At 37.2% G+C, this 22,567-nt stretch overlaps 1 protein-coding gene across 1 annotated transcript in view; it reads right to left on the bottom strand.

Moving 5' to 3' along the window:
• LOC110153523 (caskin-1-like) overlaps positions 1 to 22,567 on the bottom strand; it is a 134,520-nt gene that overhangs the window by 66,643 nt on the left and 45,310 nt on the right. Inside the window, 2 exon segments of the mRNA XM_055158549.1 lie at positions 4,529 to 4,626; positions 9,856 to 9,907. Coding sequence (XP_055014524.1) covers positions 4,529 to 4,626; positions 9,856 to 9,907 — 150 coding nt within the window.

Below are 22,567 nucleotides of genomic sequence, written 5' to 3'. Positions count from 1 at the left end.
TACTCCACATCCATATTATATGAGCTTTTTTTACTCAGGAGCCTTTTTTCCCATCCATGCTGATAAACGTGGGCAATGCAGACTGTGCAAGAATGGCTACACGCAAACGGCCTGCCAGAAGTGCAAAATGCTTTTTTTGTTTACAAAGGATAAAAAAGTCAGAATTGTATATTACTACCCCATATTATAATTTTCCCCAAATATCAGATTTTTCCTGATACTAAAAATTTATTTCAGCCTGAGAGGGTTAAAATCATGTACAAATTATGCTCAACAATACACCACTAGAAAAAGTCACAAGTTTTTTTGGAGTAACTATAGACCATCATTTAAACTGGAAATCACACATAAATAAAATTTGAAATAAATGATCCAGAATAATCACTATTATATATAAATGAGCAAATGGTCTCAAATAAAAGTCTAGCCTGAAAGTGATTAAAACAAACGCCCCGGCTATTATTTGGTATTTTACAGTAAATGTTTAAGTACCTGTCCAAACGACAATGTTTACTGGTCGAAACTGTGAAGTTTGTATTTGTTTTGGTCTTTCGTCCACACAGAGCCGGTGTTTTGGGTGAGTGAAAACTGTGTTTTTTGAGAACGGGTTCCAAAGTGGAGAAATCTGAGAATTGTTGTGTGGACAAACAAACCACAGCTTTTGGAAAAAGATGACGTCATGACCGCAAATTTTTTTCAGGTGCATTGGTTGTGTGGACAGCCTAATTCTGGGCAGATACATGAATTATGATACTTAGTTTGTGCTGTAGTACTTTGTTGTACTGTCACTGATTTGTTTGTTTCTTCTTGATTTATTTATGAAAAAGAACTGGTGTCAAGATGATGCTATGACAAAGGAATAAAGGATAGGCATAATAAGCTCGAGATTCAGCTGACACCTTTTCAGTCTGTGTATGTTAAATATGAATAAAGTCAGAATATACCTGTGGCCAAACTAAATCAATCAATCATCAAATCAATCAATCATTTGGTCACTGTTAGCACAGCACTAGCATTAGCATGTTTCCTTCACTGCGATTCACCATGTCACTTCCTATTCCGCTCACACTCTATTAGATCTGTGCACATCACTAACGCTACAGATGAGTCGGCCAATCACAGTCCTCCCTCCACACTCCACACTCCCCACTCGCCCTGGGCTCTGGGGCGTCTTACATCACACCAAACAGCAGTGTGCTTCCTGTTGGCACGTGTGCACCTCTCATGGACTTTACATGTTGTTGTGTGGAGTTTACACTGAAAATGTCTCTGATCTGACCAAGATTTTAAAACTTACATCAGGTTACTCATCTTGTTTTCACATTTATTTTCTACTTATTAGTTGTGAGATGCTTCATTCTAGTGTACACTGCAAAAACTCAAATCCAGCCAAGTTCACATGACATGAAATAACAAAGTTTGATCATGATTTGAGGCAATTTTACTTGACAAGTCAAATTATCTGTATATATAGTGTAGACTACTACTACTACTACTACTACTACTACTACTACTACTACTGTATACTAGTACAACCAGTACCACTACTACTGTATACTACTACTACTACTACTACTACTACTACTACTACTACTACTACTACTACTGTAGACTACTACTACTACTACTACTACTACTACTACTACTACTACTACTACTACTACTGTACTACTACTACTACTACTACTACTACTACTACTACTACTACTACTACTACTTGTACTACTACTACTACTACTACTACTACCACTACTACTACTACTACTACCACTACTACTACTACTGTACTACTTCTACTACTGTACTACTTCTACTACTACCACTACTACTACTACCACTACTACTACTACTACTACTACTAGCTACTACTACTACTACTACTACTGTATACTAGACTACTACTACTACTACTACTACTACTACTACTGTACTACTACTACTACTACTACTACTACTACCACTACTACTGTACTACTACTACTACTACTACTACTACTACTACTACTACTACTGTACTACTACTACTACTACTACTACTACTACTACTACTACTACTACTACTACTACTACTACTACTACTACTACTACTACTACTACTACTACTACTACTACTACTACTACTACTACTACTACTACTACTACTACATGTACTACTACTACTACTAGTACTACTACTACTACTACCTACTACTACTGACTACTACTACTACTACTACTACTACTACTACTACTACTACTAGTACTACCACTACCACTACTACTGACTACTACTACTACTACTACTACTACTGTACTACTACTACTACTACTACTGTAGACTACTACTACTACTACTACTACTACTACTACTACTACTACTACTACTACTACTACTGTAGTACTACTACTACTACTACTACTACTACTACTACTACTACTACTACTACTACTACTACTACTACTACTACTACTACTACTACTACTACTACTACTACTACTACTACTACTACTGCTACTACTACTACTACTACTACTACTACTACTACTACTACTACTACTACTACTACTACTACTACTACTACTGACTACTACTACTACTACTACTAACTACTACTACTACTACTACTACTACTACTACTACTACTGACTACTACTACTACTACTACTACTACTACTACTACTACTACTACTACTACTACTACTGACTACTACTACTACTACTGTAGACTACTACTACTACTACTACTACTACTACTACTACTACTACTACTACTACTACTACTACTACTACTACTACTACTACTGTATACTAGTACTACTACACTACCACTACTACTGTACTACTACTACTACTACTACTACTACTACTACTACTACTACTACTACTACTACTACTACTGTATACTAGTACTACCACTACCACTACTACTGTATACTACTACTACTACTACTACTACTACTACTACTACTACTACTACTACTACTACTAGTACTACTATACTACTACTACTACTACTACTACTACTACTACTACTACTACTACTACTACTACTACTACTACTACTACTACTACTACTACTACTACTACTACTACTACTACTGACTACTACTACTACTACTACTACTACTACTACTACTACTACTACTACTACTACTATACTACTACTACTGACTACTACTACTACTACTACTACTACTACTACTACTACTACTACTACTACTACTACTACTACTACTGTATACTAGTACTACTACTACTACTACTACTACTACTGACTACTACTACTACTACTACTACTACTACTGTATACTACTACTACTACTACTACTACTACTACTACTACTACTACTACTACTACTACTACTACTGTAGACTACTACTACTACTACTACTGTAGACTACTACTACTACTACTACTACTACTACTACTACTACTACTACTACTACTACTACTACTACTACTACTACTACTACTACTACTACTACTACTACTACTACTACTACTACTACTACTACTACTAGTACTACTACTACTACTACTACTACTACTGTACTACTACTACTACTACTACTACTACTACTACTACTACTACTACTACTACTACTACTACTACTACTACTACTACTACTACTACTACTACTACTACTACTGACTACTACTACTACTACTACTACTACTACTACTACTACTACTACTACTACTACTACTACTACTGTATACTACTACTACTACTACTACTACTACTACTACTACTACTACTACTACTACTACTACTACTACTACTACTACTACTACTACTACTACTACTACTACTACTACTACTACTACTACTACTACTACTACTACTGTATACTACTACTACTACTACTACTACTACTACTACTGTACTACTACTACTACTACTACTACTACTACTACTACTACTACTACTACTACTACTACTACTACTACTGTATACTACTACTACTACTACTACTACTGTAGTACTACTACTACTACTACTACTACTAGTGTATACTACTACTACTGTATACTACCACCGCTGTATACTACTACCGCTGTATACTACTACTACTACCACTGTATACTAGTACTACAACTGTATACTACTACTACTGTATACTACTACCCCTGTCTATTACTACTACTACTACTGTATCTACTACAACTGTATACTACTACTACTACTACTACTACTACTACTACTACTACTACTACTACTACTACTACTACTACTACTACTGTATCTACTACTTTTTGTAATTATGAAACAAAATCGAATGTTGCTTGAATGAAGAAATACACACTTATTCCACTGGCAGATACTTTGACTTGTCAAGTTAAATCTACTCAAATAAATTAAAATGTTCTTAATTTAAGTCATTTTAATTTAGCCAGATATTGTTGTTTGCAGTGTAGAGATAGTTTATTTTAAGATAACTTGCCAAGTAAACAGACGGACAGATCATTTCACTACTTTAAAGTCATTTCCTAATAAGTTTAAGTGTTTATATCTTAAAGTTTTGGCCAAGCTTTTTGCAGGGTACCTTTGTTGTCCTTGATGTCCACCGCGGCCTGAGCCTCCAGTAGCAGAGAGATGAGCTCCTTGTTCCCACTCAGTGCAGCGTAGTGCAGCGGAGACAGGCTGTGGACACAAACAGTTCACATTATTATTATTATTGACAGACTGAACATTTTGAAAAAGATTATGTTTGTGACAATCGAAATGCATATTTAAAGGGCCTGTATTGCATTTTATGATCTAAAAATAGTAAATACAGTATCTTAAATCAGACCTATTCTGCAAAATCAACTTTCCAGAGCTCTTTTCCATGTTATAGTTGCTTCCCTTCTCATTTTCCCTCTCCAGGTTGTATTTGAAGTGATTCGTGCACCTTTAAACGACCTTTAATCGCTCTTGCCTGCTTCTCTGTACTTACTTCGTTCACCAGTTTTATTTTCTGAATCAGTGAGGTTGTTAGTGAAAATCTGTGTGTCTTGGTGTGTTGTGCAGTTTTCCGGTGTGGGTGCGGGCGGTTTGTTGTGATGACGTTGTAGATTATAAGTTTATAGCAGACATGAGCGTGCTATGTCTTCTTTAATAATGCACGAAATGGTTGGCACAAATGCTCAACCTTGGTTTTCAATGTTAATGCATTATTTAACCACTCCTCACTCACTCTTGCCCATCGTACTATATATAGTACTAGAATTCTGTATACTACTACTACTATTACTACTACTACTACTACTACTACTACTAGTACTGCTACTGCTACTGTTACTGTTACTACTAATACTATTACTACTACTACTACAACTGTATACTACTACTAGTACTACTACAACTGTATACTACTACTACTACCACTACTGTATACTAGTACTACTACAACAACTGTATACTACTACTACTACAACTGTATACTATTACTACAACTGTATACTACTACTACAGCTACTGTATACTACTACTACAACAGCTGTATACTACTACTATTACTACTACTACTACTACTACTACTACTACTGTATACTACTATTACTACTTTATACTACTACTACTACCACTACTGTGTACTACTACTACAACAACTATATACTACTACTAGTACTACCACAACTGTATACTACTACTACTACCACTACTGTATACTAGTACTACTACAACAACTGTATAGTACTACTACTACTACTACTACTATAACTGTATACTACTACTACTACTACTACTACAACTGTATACTACTACTACAGCTACTTTATACTACTACTACTACAACAACTGTATATTACTACTACTACTACTACTACTACTACTGTATACTACAACTACCACTACTGTATACTACTACTGCTACTGCTGTATACTACTACTACTACTACTACTGTATACTGCTATTACTACCACTACTACTACTACTACTACTACTACTACTACTACTACTGTATACTACTATTACTACCACTACTGTTTCCTACTACTACTACCACCTCTGTATACTACTACTAGTGTTACTACTACTACTACTACTACTACTACTACTACTGCTATTACTACCACTACTACCACCACTGTATACTAGTACTAGTGTATACTACTACTACTACTACTACTACTACTACCACTACTACTACTACTACTAAGTTTAGTCCCTCCAAACCCTCCCAATCACACCGTTCACTCACACATGGAGAGTCTTGCTCAATAGCACACAAATATTTACTCATGAAAGCAGAGATCAAACTGCAGCTATGCTTGTCTGCGTATCTGTGGACCGCTTTTCTTTTTTTTTCTTTTTTTTCCCTGTGCTCATAATATTTACCTCAAATAAAAAATAAAAATCCTCAACAAAAACAAGAATGTCGACTCTATTCCCTTTTGTCTTTATAAAAATTACCCGCACATTTGTAAACAGAGTGTGCAAAAGCAGGGAAAACTCCTCTGTCATAATCCTGAGCGTACAACTGCCCCGCCCCCCGATTCTACACCAACCAGAGATAGAGGGGACGGGAGGGGAGGGGGGGTGACCTACTTCCATTAATAAGCAATCTCTCTCTCTCTCTCTCTCCCCCCAAGCCCCACACACACTCACACACCGCACATACACGCACGTACACATAATCGACCATTGTGTTTGCGTCTAATAGATCCCCGGTGGATACAAGTCAAAACTACCACTCGTCAGCTATTTAAAATGTAAACAAAAAGAAAAAAAAATCAGATATGGGGTGGTGCTGAAAGTTTAACCACTTCTGCTGCTAAATATAGACAATCCATAGCTCCTCCACCCAAGATAAGAAAAGAAAAGAAAGCAAAAAACTAAACAAAACAGAAACGAGGATATGTCCATGTGCATATTTGGGACCTGGTGCTCAAAAGGAGTAGGATGAAGTTTAAAATGGTTGACACATTTTTTTCCCCTTTGGAATGCTTACTTATCGTATGCATTTCATAAATATACACAAAAACATATATGTATACAAATGCACTGTTGGGCAAGTTACTTCAAAACTGTTATGACTTGTTACTGTCATTTCAAAGTAATTAGTTACATTAAAATATTACTGCATTTAAAAGATGTGTCAGACATTACATTACTATTACATTACTTTTAAGATACTGTCACCAAAATAACTGTAAAGATGCTGAACTTTTGCGCCGTATATGGACTGAACCAGAACTAAACCAGGACTAAACTAAGTCTAAACCAGGACTAAACAAGGTCTAAACTGAGGACTGAACTGAGGACTAAACCGGGACTGAACCAGGACTAAACCAAAACTGAACCAGAACTAAACCAGAACTGAACCAGGACTAAACCAGGTCTAAACTAGGACTGAACCAGGACTAAACTAGGTCTAAACCGAGGACTGATCCTAGGACTAAACCAGGACTAAACTAGGACTAAACCAGGACTGAACCAGGACTGAACCAGGTTGAAGCATGGAGTTCTGTGCCAGTCTTTTAACTCGTGGTCACCGGACAAGTCTGAGCGGGTACTCATACTTGCAGGAAACTTGCATGGCGCATACGCCCGGTTGCCATGAAGCTGTGTTCTCGCTCACTCCAAAATTTCTTTCTGCTGCTCGATTACCGTTTTCTGCGGCATATTTCACTATTTGCAGCAGGACAACGTTTTTTTCTACAGGAGGCATGTGCAGTAGAGTGCGAAGTGAGAGTGGTACAGGAGTAACAGATACTGACACAGGAGCCTAGAGCCTCTCACGGCTGTCAGTCTGAAAATTTTAATATGTAAGTCGCACCAGCGTATAAGTCTCAGGAAACACCCAAACCATGAAAAATGTGCAACTTATAGTCCAAAAAATACGGTACTGTTTTGGTTATTTAGTCAAAAGATCGCTCTAATACCCGCACCTACTAATTCTGTAATAAACATACAGTTTAATGTGTCATTAAAAATAGGAACATTTTAGTCTGTCTCTGTCAGGTTTGGATCACACACTCCTCATGCTAAAATTCATGAGTAGCCTGGCGCTCACATCTTCAAATGAATTTCTGATTTTCTCAATGTAATATTCATTCTTTTTTGGTGTGGAGAATATTCTGCAAATGTATCACGTTTCATCATAAGTGCAAAAATCTTGGGAGCAAATCTATCTTCTGTGGTCTGTGATCTTACAGGAGCACGCTTAAATATAGGCATGATGGGCAAAGTATAAGATCCAGTATTGGCATCGGCCAGTATTGATACTTGATACTGACATTTGATTTTTTTTTTTTTTTTTTTTTTTTTTTTTTGAGCTTTTAAGCCATTTTATAATGTTGCTACCTCATCAAAAACATACCTGGAGTTGTGGGTTATTGGAGTAACACTATTATAAAGCTGGCTACAGATGCTCTGTTCCACCTTGTGATGAAATAAATGGGGGTGTGCAAAAATATCAAAATATGTATATATAGTGATACTAAATTTGGTTATACATTATTAATATGCTGCTGTATCATATGCATTTTCTTGAAGCTTTTAACACAGGGGTCTTCAAGGTTTTTCAGGCCAGAGACCCCCAAACTGATACCATATATATGTCATACAATTGTGTTTTATATTGAATTGGGCCTAGTGTCGTGTATAAACAGCTACTCTGTTATTATACGTTCAATACTAGGGGGGTATTCCATCAAAGTCGCTTAACAAGTCTAGGATTATCCTAAAATCCTGAGCTGAAACTAACTCCATCTCCAGTTTAAGCCTCAACTCTTTTCATGACAGAAATAAGCCTGACCAAATATACTGACCAAAGCCACTCAGGCCTGAAGTTTAAGCTGCACTGTGCTCACGGTGACTCTAAGAAGGACAGAGCAATGGAGCAAAAACATCACGGAAAATGGGCTCAAAGTGTGACTTTTTTAATGATCTGACCAAACGAGAGAGGAGCCACAGCGCAGGGGCAAGAGTTTGATTTGGGACAAGGAACTTTTCTGGTCATTCTGATCTGAGGAGTGAGAGGAAAGACACGACTCCACCCTCCTCTCCTGTTCTCCCCCTCTTCTCCCGGTCACTCTGAGGCTAGAGAGGAGGCGGTGGAGTCTGGTTAATACGCTCGGGAAATGAAGTTGCCTCACTTCATCCCAAAGCACTGTAGTACGTGCAGAGCTTAAGTGGCGTAGTTTTGTAACAGAACTCTTCACATGTACCCAAGAAGAAACGATAAAATCCATGCAGACATGTTTGCAGTTTGACAGGGAGAGAGAGATGAGGGAATGAAGAGAGAGAGAGAGACAGACGCGATGAAGGAGCAAACAGACAGAACCCACTGAACACTGGTTCCTCCTCATCCTTTAAAAATGAAGAAATATATATATTTGTTTTAATTTGCGACGCCCCTGCCGTACCTCTGCGACGCTTCGTTGAAGACATCTGTCTTAACAAGTTAACAACTACCTTTTACCTTTATAAATGGGAAAGTCCAGAGCTAAATCTTCCAAATGATTCTAATGAAGGTATGTGGAGATTAAAAACATGGAGCACTTCCTGTATTACCACATGACATCACAAGGTGGAACAGAGTGTTTTGAGTTTGAGAGGTAGAACTCTAAATATGCAGGGTTTGTGTGTTAAACATGTGTGAATGAAACAAAACACAACTCCAGGTCTGTTTGTGACTAGGAAACACTTCTTTCCAACTTTTTTACACCATTTAATTAGGTTTGGAAATGGAAAATCATCACCAGATCATTACTCAAAACTATAAAAAGCAGCACTGAAAATTATCACCTACACTCGGTCGTGAACATGTTAGCGAAGGTGAGAATCAGGCTAGGGCTAACATGACGGAAATAAACGAACAAAACAAGACAAAATGTGTGTCAAATGTGTGCGTTGTGAATGTACTAAAGAAGATCTCTCACCCATCTGCATCCTGGATGTTGACGTTCACCCGCTTTGCTGCTCCCAGGAGCTCTGAAAAACAAAAAGAAAAGAAAATGTTAGCGTGTTTACAACAGTGTGCGGCCATGTTTCTACAGAAGCCCAGGATGGATAAGCTAAAAACAAGCTAACCCGCTACATGCTAGGAAAAGCAGACCCATTGTGAAAACATAGTGGAATATAAATTATTTAAAATGGGTCAGAAATTGCACAGAAAAAAAAACCAAAAAAACAAAAAAACTGTAGCTCCCTGCTTGTTTATTGTAGTTCTTTATTTAATCTCTTACATTATGTCATTCCCCGATTCGAATCAGGACCCAATTTGTGTCAGTCATGCTAGTCATTAGCTTGACTTTACTTTCATACTTTTACTCAACAGAAACAGTTAAAAATGTTATCTGTCAGTTGAAACCTTAGCGCGTCATTTTTTTAAAAATTAGATAGAGCTCAACAAAGAATTTATTATTAATTTGGGTGACCAGATTGGGGTTGTCAAAACAGAGGATACAGGGTTCAGGAAGAAAAACTTGGCAATGTTTATACTTTGTAACCAGCGATTTCTTTTGGTGTTGAATTTAAAGTTAGAAATATGTGATATTATGTGTATCAGGGGAATTTTGGACAATTTACTGTATTTCATTTACAATAGATATTTTGATACATAGGCTATGATACGATACATACCTCGATACACTGAGCTTTCGATTCATTACGATATATATTTCAAATTGATTCGATATGGTTCAATGAAAAATAAAGACTAAATCGTGGCTGTGATGTTAAAAATCTTTGTTAAACCAGTTCTTGTGAAAACACTTTAATCATCAAAACATTGAATATATCAAATGTGTCACATAAACGAGTCTCCTTCCTCTAAACATGCAACAAAACTGTAGCTTTAACAAAATAATTTGGTAAAATATACAAAAAGATACTCTATATATTTCAATATATTAATACAGCAGCTCACAATATCGATACTGTATCATCACATTAGGCGATAAGATATTTCAGTATTTTTGCACACCCCTATTTGCGTCAGTCATGCTTCACGTTCGCCTCTTTGACTTTATTTTCACAATTTTACTCACCAGAAACAGTTAAACATGTTATCTGACAGTTGAAACCTTAGTACGTCATTTATTTTAAATTAAACAGAGCTCACAAAGAAAGGTTCATAATGATTATTATTTCGGGTGACCAAATTGAGGTTATCAAAAAGGAGGACACCGGGTTCGGGGCAAAAAACCTGGTGATGTTTGTACTTTGTAACTGGCAATTTCTTTTGGTGTTTGAATATAATGTTAGAAATGTGTGATATTATGTGTATCAGGGGAATTTTGGACAATTTACTGTATTTCATGAGGGCCGGGTATCATTAAGAAGTTGTCGATACGACACATATTTCGATACATAGGCTATGATACAATACATACCTCGATACAGTGAGCTTTTGATTCATTACGATATATTTCAAATTGATTCGATATGGTTCAATAAAAAATAAAGGCTAAATCATGTGATACTAAATGTCTTTGTTAAACCACTTCTTTTGCAAAGTGAACATGAAACACAAACATTTTAACACAAAACTGTGAAAATATCAAATGTGTCGCATAAACGAGTCTCCTTCAAACAAGCAACAAAACTGTATCACTGTCACAAAATAACTGAGTAAAATATTTAAAAAAATAGTCTTGGCGATATATTGATACAGCAGCCCAGGATATATATTCACTGTATCATCACATTAGACGATATATCAATATTTCAATATTTTTGCACACCCCTATTTGCGTCAGTCGCTTGACTTTATTTTCATAATTTTACTCACCAGAAACAGTTGAAAATATTAGCTGGCAGCTCATCATTTATTTAAAATTAAAGAAAGTTTCATAACGATTATTATTCAGGGTGATATTACAAAGTCTACTAAGCCACAGCTCAATAGTATAAGACAGTGTAGACTATATTTATGTTTTCATGGGTTGTTTTTCTGTCAGTGTCTATGTCCTTTGTCCCCTGCTCCTGTCGTTTCTCACAGACAGGAGGCTTCAGTCTGTGATTCAGAGCAGAACAAACAGCACAGACTTTAGCCTTTATCAGGACGTCTGAGCACATATTTTATCATGTATTTATCCCATATTTAACATGAGATCCTGTTGCTGAAGGTGGGACTATTCCCATGTAGTATGTGTGTGCCGTGGTTACATGCGTTCGCGACACTACAGACTTTTTCAGAGATTTATGATCATTTCTCCACCAATATGAGGTCAGTTTTCATCAAATAAAAAGTGGTGTAGAGTTTGAGACACAAAGAGCTCGTTATGATCTCTCTACAGTAGCTAATACGCCTTGTAATATGCTTAATAATGTAGGCACATTTTCTGATCAAATGAGCGGTCTGCTCTCTCACTTGTTTAGAGTTTAGACGCACAGTGCTGGAGCAGTGCTGGTTATGGGGTCTATTCACACTTACGACACAAACCAGGAAGAGATGCAATTACAACATTCCAGGCCCAGTTTTATACATCTCCATATCATTGTAACATTCCGTTATGTTCGGCTAATCAACAATTACAACCATACCTCAGTTTTCATCATTTGTCCACTGACGCACAACTCCGAGTGCACTGTGTACATGCGATTAGAAGAGATGAGGCGCCAAATTCAAGATGATTCCAAACAGCACATACGTCTGCAGCCTTCATTTTACCGTTGATCACATTTACATTTATTTATTGCAGTCAGTTTTGATAGATCCATGATATGCTACGTTCAGACTGCAGGGCTTAATGCTCAATTCAGATTTTTTGGTGAAATCTGATGTTTTTGCGAGGTCGTTCACATTTCCAATTAAATGCAACTTGTATGTGATCTCCAGTGTGAACAGTAAATGGCCCAAAAATGGCCCACATGCGCACTGAAGGACACAACGACATCTACTGCAGTGAGCGTGCTCTGTGTTTACAGAAGTTGTCCAAACATGGACGCAGCATCGAGCACCTGCAGATTTTAAAGTTCCTCTCGTACCGGAGCCAGAACATGAACAACTTATTTGTTTTAAGGAGGAGATTGAGAAGGAGAAGGATGAGGTTTTTGGCCATGGCATTTTGTGGGGCAGCCCGTTGAAAGGAACGTGTGGATGTGGAGACGTAGCCAAGAGTGGTGGGATAGCGATGTGCTTCGCTTCAGTGACACAGAGTTCATTTACAATTTTCCTATGACGAGAAGAACGTTTGTGTACATTTGTGGCTTGTTGATAACGTGTAGGTGGATGAATGCGCTTTGGCCGTTCAGACTGAAGTCGCATGTCAAAAGATCAGATATGTATCGGTTTTAGGAGCACATATCCAAGTCTCCTGGGTCACATTTGAAAAAATCGGATCCGTGTCGTTCAGACTGTCATTAAAAGATCAGATACAGGTCACATAGGGGCCAAAAAATCAGATTTGGGTCACTTCAGGCTGCAGTGTGAACGTAGCGTTAGATGAGCACAGTGTCAGTAACTACACCGGAAGTTGTAATCGCATCTTTCCAAACATCGTCCTGGTTTGTGATGTAAGCCTGAATAGAGCCTATTGTGTCCATGGAAATATAATAAGATCTTGTTGAAGGCCAATCAATCAATCAACAACTTTATTAATCCCAAAGCAAATCCGCAATTCAGTTCGCACATCTCTGGTCATGCACAATCCATAAATAATAAAAGAAAAAGAAAATCAGATGCCAAACATTCAAACCTCAGTGCACTAGGGACACAATAGCAAATGCACTTTCCATTTAAAAGCTTTATGGCAGAAGGAATGAAAGATTTGGCATAGCGGTTAGTCTTTTGCTGTGGGGTGACATATCGCCTTTGAGAGGGTATTTGCACAAATTGTGAGGGCAGGACATGGTTAGTCTGGCTCAGTATGGCCTTAGTCTTTTGGAGCACCCGATGTTTCCACACAGCGGCCAAATCCTCCATCTGAACACCACTGATTTTGCCGCCATGTATGTATCTGATCAGAAGAGCAAAGATTGTTGCCAAAAAAAAAGATAAGTGTCCCACCCAAAGCTGTCGATTGATAGAGTCAAAATCAAGGACATTGTGGGATAATTTAGAAATTCCTCCTGGACCAGAGGAATTTAAATATTCTTTTTTTGAAATACAATGGCAAAAATACCTTACCACTGTAACAATCAAATACATGAAATATTACATTCAGATCAACTGGTCTCCATGTTTCTCTGCACTCATCTGTTTGCTTGAGCTTTTTAGCTGTTAAATGTGTGTTTAATCATTTATTTGATCATTACTCTGCTGTCTGATATTGAACGGCACATGTGGAGTTAGTACTTCCCCCACAGATAGAGCAGCTGTGCAGATGGTGCAGCCACATTCTGCTGTATTTTAATAGGATTTTTAATAGCATTAACTTGGTATGTGCAAATGTACACATCACCCCACTGAATTTTTACAGCTTTGTCATAGATAATCCTCCTCTTCACATCTAGGCTGACACCATTTATATTCGGCATACTTTGGTACAGTACCACTTTATTGTTTAGTAGGCCTAACTACACTCTAATTAGCCTTAATGTAAACCTATTCTGCAAAACTGACTTCTCAGCACTTCTAACCATGTTATAGTTGTTTACTAGCCAGGCTGGTGCCACCTAGTGCCTCCACTCAATTTAATTTATCTCCAGCAACTAGGTCAGGAATCAGAATACACTAGACAGTTCGCAAAAACCCCGGAAGTGCAAGTCTGGGCACCAGTCAATCAGTGAAGAGCCATATATTCTGTTTTGTCAACGATTCCCGAGATCAAGGATTTAAAGCCGGAACAAAGAGAATGTTTGGTGAATTTTAGCAAGGGCAAAGACGTTATTGTCCTTCTTCCTACGGGATTTGGGAAAAGCTTAATATAAGAGTTAGCCCCATTAGCAGCGAGTTAACCCCGTTAGCACACTGTCGAGTGAACGAGTTCTAACACTGAGAGGTCAGACGGTTTCCACGAGTTTCCCCTCACAAAGTTGTATTTGGTGTGACTCATGCATCTTTTATGGCTTATTTTCAAGACTCCATATTGCCAGTCAATCCCAGTTTTCAGCATCACCGTCATACGCCCACTGCAACATACACTTCATTCTCCAATAGTATTTTCTTTATCTGTGATACGCGTAGGATCCAACAGCGTCATGTAGTCATTTTGGTACAAAGAAAAGTGTGCTACTCGGAGGTGCAGACAATTTCACAGCTCTTTGTTATGATGACGTTTACGGCAACTAGGGATGGACATTCGATGAAATTTTCTTAATCAATCGTCAGGAGAATTAAGAATCAATTTTCAATTAATCATTAATGTTTTTATATTAAAGTTATCATCATTATCATTATTACTATACAGAACAGAACAGAAACGAAACTTAAACCCAAAGAAACAAAACTGAAACTCGCATGGCTCAACATTCGGTTTGTCGATTAAAAATGATTGAATGACAATTTTTTATTATTATTATTTTAATATAATTTGTCATTTTTGAGGGAATTTGATTAAATTCTTTACGATCAATTATCGATTAGTCGACTAATCATGCTCACTCCTAACTGCAGTCTCAGCTCCCATTGAGAACCACAGTTTTGTAACACAGATCTCAGCAGACTTTCTTTTACTAACTTGTTTTAGATGAATATTGTGATTTAAAATGTGCAAATGTGCAAAAAGCAAACTGAGCAGCAGGTAGCATAGGTTATAACAATATAGCAGACACGAGCACAATAGGTTTTCTTTAATAAAGCATGAAGAATTATTTATGCAATACTCTATATTTGACATTCCTCGTACGTAATAGGCCTAAATCTCAAACCCAGAGGAAGTGACACAGCCTTATAACCTAATGTCACATGCAGTACAGCAGACACACACACGCACACACACAGCTAAATAAAGGACTCAATCTGGGTTTGTTTGTTCCACTGCTTTTCCTTTTTGTGTATGATCAGACCACATAATCCACGACCTATAATCTGCAGCGCTTCTGTAATCTGGGGGAAAGCTTTCCCTCTCTCTCTCGCTCTCTTATTCCACTCTTCATCCCGCTCTCTTCCTCTCCTTTCATTTGCCAAAGCGAGCGTGCTGATTGGCGCACGGGGCGCGCGTGTTTACGTCCCGTGGCTGTGTGTGCATGTGCGGGGCTCCCTTCTATCTTGGATTAAAAATAAAACCAGCCCCGCCCACCAGCAGATGAATCAATGCGATATGTGTGTCACCGCCGCCCAATCCGCCAACACGTTACACCAGCAATTTGGACCAAAATAGACTTAGATCATGTGTGAACTGGAGCTAATGAGAGGTTAGAAAGCACAGTGGATTTTTTGTTGTTGAGATGCTGCTAGGAATACTGATTAGTGCAGTCACGATACTAAAAATTCAAACTCAATTTCAATACTAAGAACAGTGTTGGGAAGGTTACTTTTAAAAGGTTTTCATTCCACACTCTTCTCTCTAATTTATGTCTCCCTTTTTTAATTTTAATCTTCATGATTATTTATGTTTTGATTTGTTTTTATTATGATTTTAATGTATTTCTTATTCTGTAAAGCACTTTGAATTACTTTGTGTACGAATTGTGCTATACAAATAAACTTGCCTTGCCTTGCCTTTAAAATGTATTCCTCTACAGATTACAGATTACATATCCCAAAATGTAGTTTGTAACATAATCCATTAAATTACTTATAGTGAGTAATGTAATCTGAATCCTTTGGATTACTTGATATTGTCATGCTTTTTAAAACTTCATGAATGAAGCGACCACATCCTGAAAATTCTTGTTTGTTCTCTTCAAATTGTCTGTTGAGCCCAAGTCTCCATGAACAGACTTTTGTTTACTGTAGAGAAGCAAAGACTAGGATCTTTTGTCTGCTTAAAGAAATAAAAAGCTTTAAGTCTTTCCTTAACCGTATTAAAAATATTATTGATAAAAGAAAAAAGTTTTCTATATGAGAACACTGCTGCTTTAAATTATGTCCACCTACTGTTAGTGTCATATTGTTTATTAAAAAATAATAATAATCACTTTCAGTATAAACATAAAGGTGCTAGCCCAGTAAAAATCAGTAATATCTGATGTTTTTTACTCAAAATGATGCAGAATCAGATTATTAACAACAACGATTATTAACAACCTCGTCCACTGTGTAACTGACGCCACCAGCAATTATTACATGAGTTCTGTTTGGGTTTCCGGCAATAAGTGGAATTAGTGAAATCAAGTATTAAAAAAAAAAAAGGGATATAGCCCAAAATGTGCCATGTAATGGCGGTATTTAATGTAATTTCAGCAAAGTAACTGTAATCCAATTACCACTCACTGAAACAGTAACCATAACTGAATACAGTTACTCATCATTTGTACTCTGATTATGTAACTCCGGTACATGTAATCTGTTACTCCCCAACACTGACTAAGGAATAGACTCGACGCTCGATCCCGATTACGATACCATGATGATGATAATAACAAACACACATTATTTAACAACAGAATGTGATTTTTGATATTAAATCATGGTACTTTCTTTTATTTTCCCATGTGCTTTTATATCTGTGTAATCCCTAGTGTCATGGTATTCAAGATCTCAAGATTTATGGTCTTTGTCTCGTCCCAGACTCAAGTGCATTTGGACTAGATCTTGTCTCGGTCTCGGACTTGTCTCGGACATGAGTGTGATTATACTTCATTACGGCCGGTAAATGCACAGCTGCTAAATATATGGAAGATAATTTGTTCCATCAGATTTTGAATTTTAAATACTGCTTAATTACTCACTTTGATTTTTCTTAATCTGAAAAAAGATATTTTTATTCAGAATTTTAGTTGCTGACATTTTAAGTTTGCTTTTTTAATATGTTTAAAATTCAAAATAAAAAATTCTCATATTTTCAAGCCCTCAAATTCAACAGTCAAAATTCAGAATGTAAAATTTGCTAATTCTGACCAATCAGATCACTTCACTGCACTTTTCCTGCACATTTCCTGCTTGGTTACTAAATCTGATTGGATCTCTTTGAATCGATTGCTTCGGCCTTGGCATCTTGCATCTTTCCTGTGAATTTTGTTTTCACTGCGAATTTTACACTTTGAATTTTGACTGTTGAATTTGAGAGCTTGAAAATATTTGTGCTGAATATTTAAAAGGTGACATTTTTATTTTGAATTTTAAACACTTAAATGTAAACTTAAAATCTCAGCAACTAAAATTCAGAATCTAATGAAACAAATTATCTTCCATATAAATATCACTGCAAAACCAGGAAGCTCATGTAAATGTTAGGAACTTGAAAAAAAAACAACAACACTTGATTCACTTTGAAGTTGTTTTCTGTAAAGTGCGAGTGGAAGTAGGATTAAAAAAGGAGTTCTCAAACAGTGGGTGAGGCTCCAAAAAAAGGGGTGCAGAGTGTTTCAGTGCAGCACAGTTTGCTTGGCCTATTTTAATCTTAAATTAGCATTAGAATGTAGATAGATTTATAAAAACGTATGTGTCAGAATAACCGTAAAGATATATAGGAAATGGCAAAGATGGTCTCGATTTGGTCTCGGTCTTGTCTCGGTCTCGACCTTTAAAAGTCTTAATCTCGTCTTGGTCTCGATTCTCACAGATCTTGGCCTTGTCCTGGTCTTGGAACCCTGTGGTCTCGGACTGGTCTTGGTCTCGTTTTGTGCGGTCTTGACTTAAACATTAGTAATACCTCAGTGGTCCAGATAGGTTCCAAAGTGGTCCACTGGCTTATACTAGTCTATGTGGCCATTAAGGAAAGGTTCACTTCTGTCCTGTGAATGTAACTTTTTTAGTATTCATACTTGTTCAAATGAGTCTAGGTTCGATCATAGTTTATTATCTGATTTTCGATACTTTTGACAACCTTAAAGGCTCATTTATGCTCGACTTTTGTATGTAAACAGAGCTGTGAGTAACCATCACTGCATCTATATGACCAAACCATAGACTGTATATAGAAATGGACATAGGAAGTGACCATGGAGGCCCTTTTGGCTCCATAACTCCCATTGACTTACATTAGAATATTGTTGCCTCTTTCTCCGTAACTGCTGCCGTGAGCCTCGTCATTCTGGTCATAAAATGTTCAAATTAACCCACTCTACATGATCCTAGTGTTTTTATTTCACAATTTTGTCCTTTAATAAATCACTATTTAGGTGTGTGCATAAATATTAAAATATCAATATATCGTTTCGTTTAATGTGATGATACAGTATCGATATCATGCGTTGCTGTATCGATGTATCATCAAGACATTTTTTTGGTATATTTCACTACCGTAAATTCCAGACTATAAGTCGCTACTTTTTTCTCACACTTTGAACCCTGCAGTTAATAAAACAATGAGGTTAATATATGGATGGATTCTTAGTTTGGCACATTGTCCATTCATATAAACGGTCTATGGTTTGACAACACAAAGGATACGTGCAGTCTGAGTGCAGAAAACACCGCTGTCTGTGCGGTTACACATGGATCTAGGGTTAACATGAAGTTGCGACACGAGCTAGCGATAGTGTCAGCGCACTCAAACAGTTTATCGCTGTGTGATAAAATAAGTTATGATGCTAAATGAACATTAGTGAGGGAGATACATCTCACCTGTATGTGTAAATGACGAGAAGAAACGTCTCAAACTTCAGTAGCCGGACATCCTCATCCTCATACCTGATTGACAGAACTAACCCCGCCCCCGAGAAAGCCTGAAATCTGAAATCCTCCAAGACACTGACATGATACAGACAGAACAGATGCTCTTTCTGCAGGAGACATGTGCAGTAGAGCACGGGGATATGCACCGAGGAAGATGCTGTTTGATTGTGTTTTGAATAGTTATTTTGCGCTTCATACACACACCCTCCTCATGGAAAACACACGAAGAAATGCAGATGATGCAGCTTTTAAGTTAAGGGCAATTGATGTAGCTGTGGAAGAAGTAAACAGCAGCAGCTGCACGTGAGATCGGCATCAGTGAGTCGATGGTGAGATTTTGGCGACGGCAGCATGACAAACTGACTCAACAAAAAAAGACGACAAAAACTTCAGAGGCGGCCCGAACTTAATAACGTTCTTGAAGATGTGGACACCTGGACTTATATTCAGGTGCGGTCTATATATGTTCAATTTTAAAATGTTGTTAAAATTTAGTTGATGCGGCTTATATTCCAGGTGCACTCAATAGTCCAGATTTTACAGTAAATTATTTTGTTACAGCGCTACAGTTTTGTTGCTTGTTCAGAGGAAGGAAACTCGTTCATGCAACACATTTAAAATCACTGTTTTGATGAGTAAACTGTTAGTGTTTTATATTCACTTTGCACAAGAAGTGGTTTAACAAAGACTTTCAGCATCACAGCCATGATTTAACCTTTATTTTTTTATTGAACTGTATCGAATCGATTTGAAAAATATCATACTGAATCGAAAGTTCACTGTATCGAGGTATATAGCGCATCGGCAACTTCTTAATACCCATACCAGTCCTATTCCTATTCCTAATATGGACGTGGCTCCAAATTCGCCCCGGTAACCGTTAGCTCCCTGAGCTTCATTTGACATTTGGACTTTTTCTAATGTCAGGCTGAATTATCTTAAACAACCACCAGAGGGCATGAAAGTCAGTTTGAGAATTAGAGCAAAATAGAGCAACAATTCTTTTCTATACTTGGATTTTCTGATGAAACACTTCCTTAAACTCTCTTCACTTCTGCTCCTCTCCACGAGTGTCGCCTTTTCCCCGCGCCTCCAGACTTTGCGTAGAGCTTACAGCAGGGTCCGAGCTGCCGTAGAGATATGAAACTCGTCGCGCTTTGCTTAAATCCTGCGGTTGGCGTAAAGAGCGCCTACGCAAGGATTTGTGCGTAAATGAGCTTTATAAATGAGGCCCCTGATCAGAACAATGCAGAGGACGGACAGAAGCTTCCATGCACATCCGTATCCATCGACAACATAGAGGATAAATGAGCCTTAATGCTAATAACTAAAAACATTCTGATTCATTCTTATTGATTTTCTCACTGATGTAGCTATTCTGCGTGACTACTCTAATAACAATAGTAATAATGACTTGTTTTGATAGAACCTTTCAGGATACTTAAAAGAGACTTCAAGTTGCATTCTTCCCTCCTCGCTTCACCGCCGCTCCATTCATTCTCTGAGGGACGTGTCACTCTAAAATGAATCAGTATTTAAGCAGCAGGTAGCAGACAGATTGATGATCACAGACAGCGTGTTAAGGCCTTTCACGGAGGAACCTTTTGTGTTTACGAAAGTCAGAATAATAAAAGAAGATACGTGTCAAAGTTGATGCTAGACAATCTTTTTTTTTTTTTTTTTTTTTTTTTTACTTTTATTGCCACAACTCAATTCGCATCAACAGTGTCTTGAGACCGGGCCTTCACACAATTTATATATTCACTTTTTTTTTTTTTTTTTCTCCCCCTTCCCCCCTCTAGAAGAAGAAAAGAGAAAAAAAAAAACAAAATTTGCAAAAACAAATAAAAATAAAAAACATTAAAAAAAAATAAGGCATATTAGGGCATACGTGTCTCATTTCAAAAAGTTAATAATTATGCTCCATTTCTTTTCAAAAGTTGGCACCTTGAGCTGTAGTTGAGCCGTTAACAGTTCCATTGTATAAACTTGTCTGATTTTTGATATCCACTCATCAATGGTCGGTGTTTCAGGTTTCAGCCAGTAGATCGTGATCATTTTTCTTGCAGTCATCAGAAGAAGATGCAGCAGAAAGCACTGATCATGAGAGAGACCATCAGGGAATATATCAAGCAGAAATATCTTTGGGTCCATCAACAAGTCCACAGCCAATATATTTTGTAGAACATCTTTAACATGAATCCAGAAATGTTTTATATGTGGGCAGTCCCAAAAGATGTGAGTCTGGTTGCCCACAAGTCTCCAACATTTATCACTAACAGTAACACTACATTTTGAAATAAAGGTTTTCAGCGGGGTTCTAAAAAATCTTAATTTGACCTTCCAGCCAAACTCCTTCCAAATCTGACTTCCTACCCCTTTATGACAATCAGAACAAACACCCTCCCAGGTATCATCATCCAAAGTCACATTCATTTCCATTTCCCATTGTTGTTTTATATGTTTTGTATCATCAGACATGTTCATTTACAATTTTTGGTAAATCTTGCTCACTTGCTTTTTCAATACGCCAGAGTTTTCAAGTAGATCACTAAAATATTTCTCAATATTTGTCAGGTCTCTTCTGATATAATCCCAATCCTTATGTTTTGTAATATAATTTCTTAACTGGAAGTACCTGTAATGGTCACTGGGAGGTAAGCTGTATTTGGCTCTCAATTGGGAGAAACTCTTAAATACATTTACTCTGCTTACATTTTTCTTAATTATACAACTCTGAACATTTAAAGAGTAAAAGAAAATTTGAATTCCGTGAACTGGACAAAAATGTTCACACTTCATCTAAGATGCTTCTTCAGTTGTGGTCAGACGCTAGTGGACACTGCCTTACATCTGCCTGAAGGGAGGAGCTAACTACACTGAAACTACTCTGAAACTACCTATTTGTTTACAGTTTCTGTTTGTTAACTAGGCCTATTGAACTGCACTAAGTTTGAACTGTCCCCGAGTCATATTAGCAGAAT

Source organism: Boleophthalmus pectinirostris, unplaced genomic scaffold (assembly GCF_026225935.1).
Source record: "Boleophthalmus pectinirostris isolate CB_2022bp ecotype Guang Dong unplaced genomic scaffold, ASM2622593v1 HiC_scaffold_22, whole genome shotgun sequence".
NCBI classification, from domain to species: Eukaryota; Metazoa; Chordata; class Actinopteri; order Gobiiformes; family Gobiidae; genus Boleophthalmus; species Boleophthalmus pectinirostris.
This window is presented reverse-complemented; position numbering and strand designations above follow the sequence as displayed.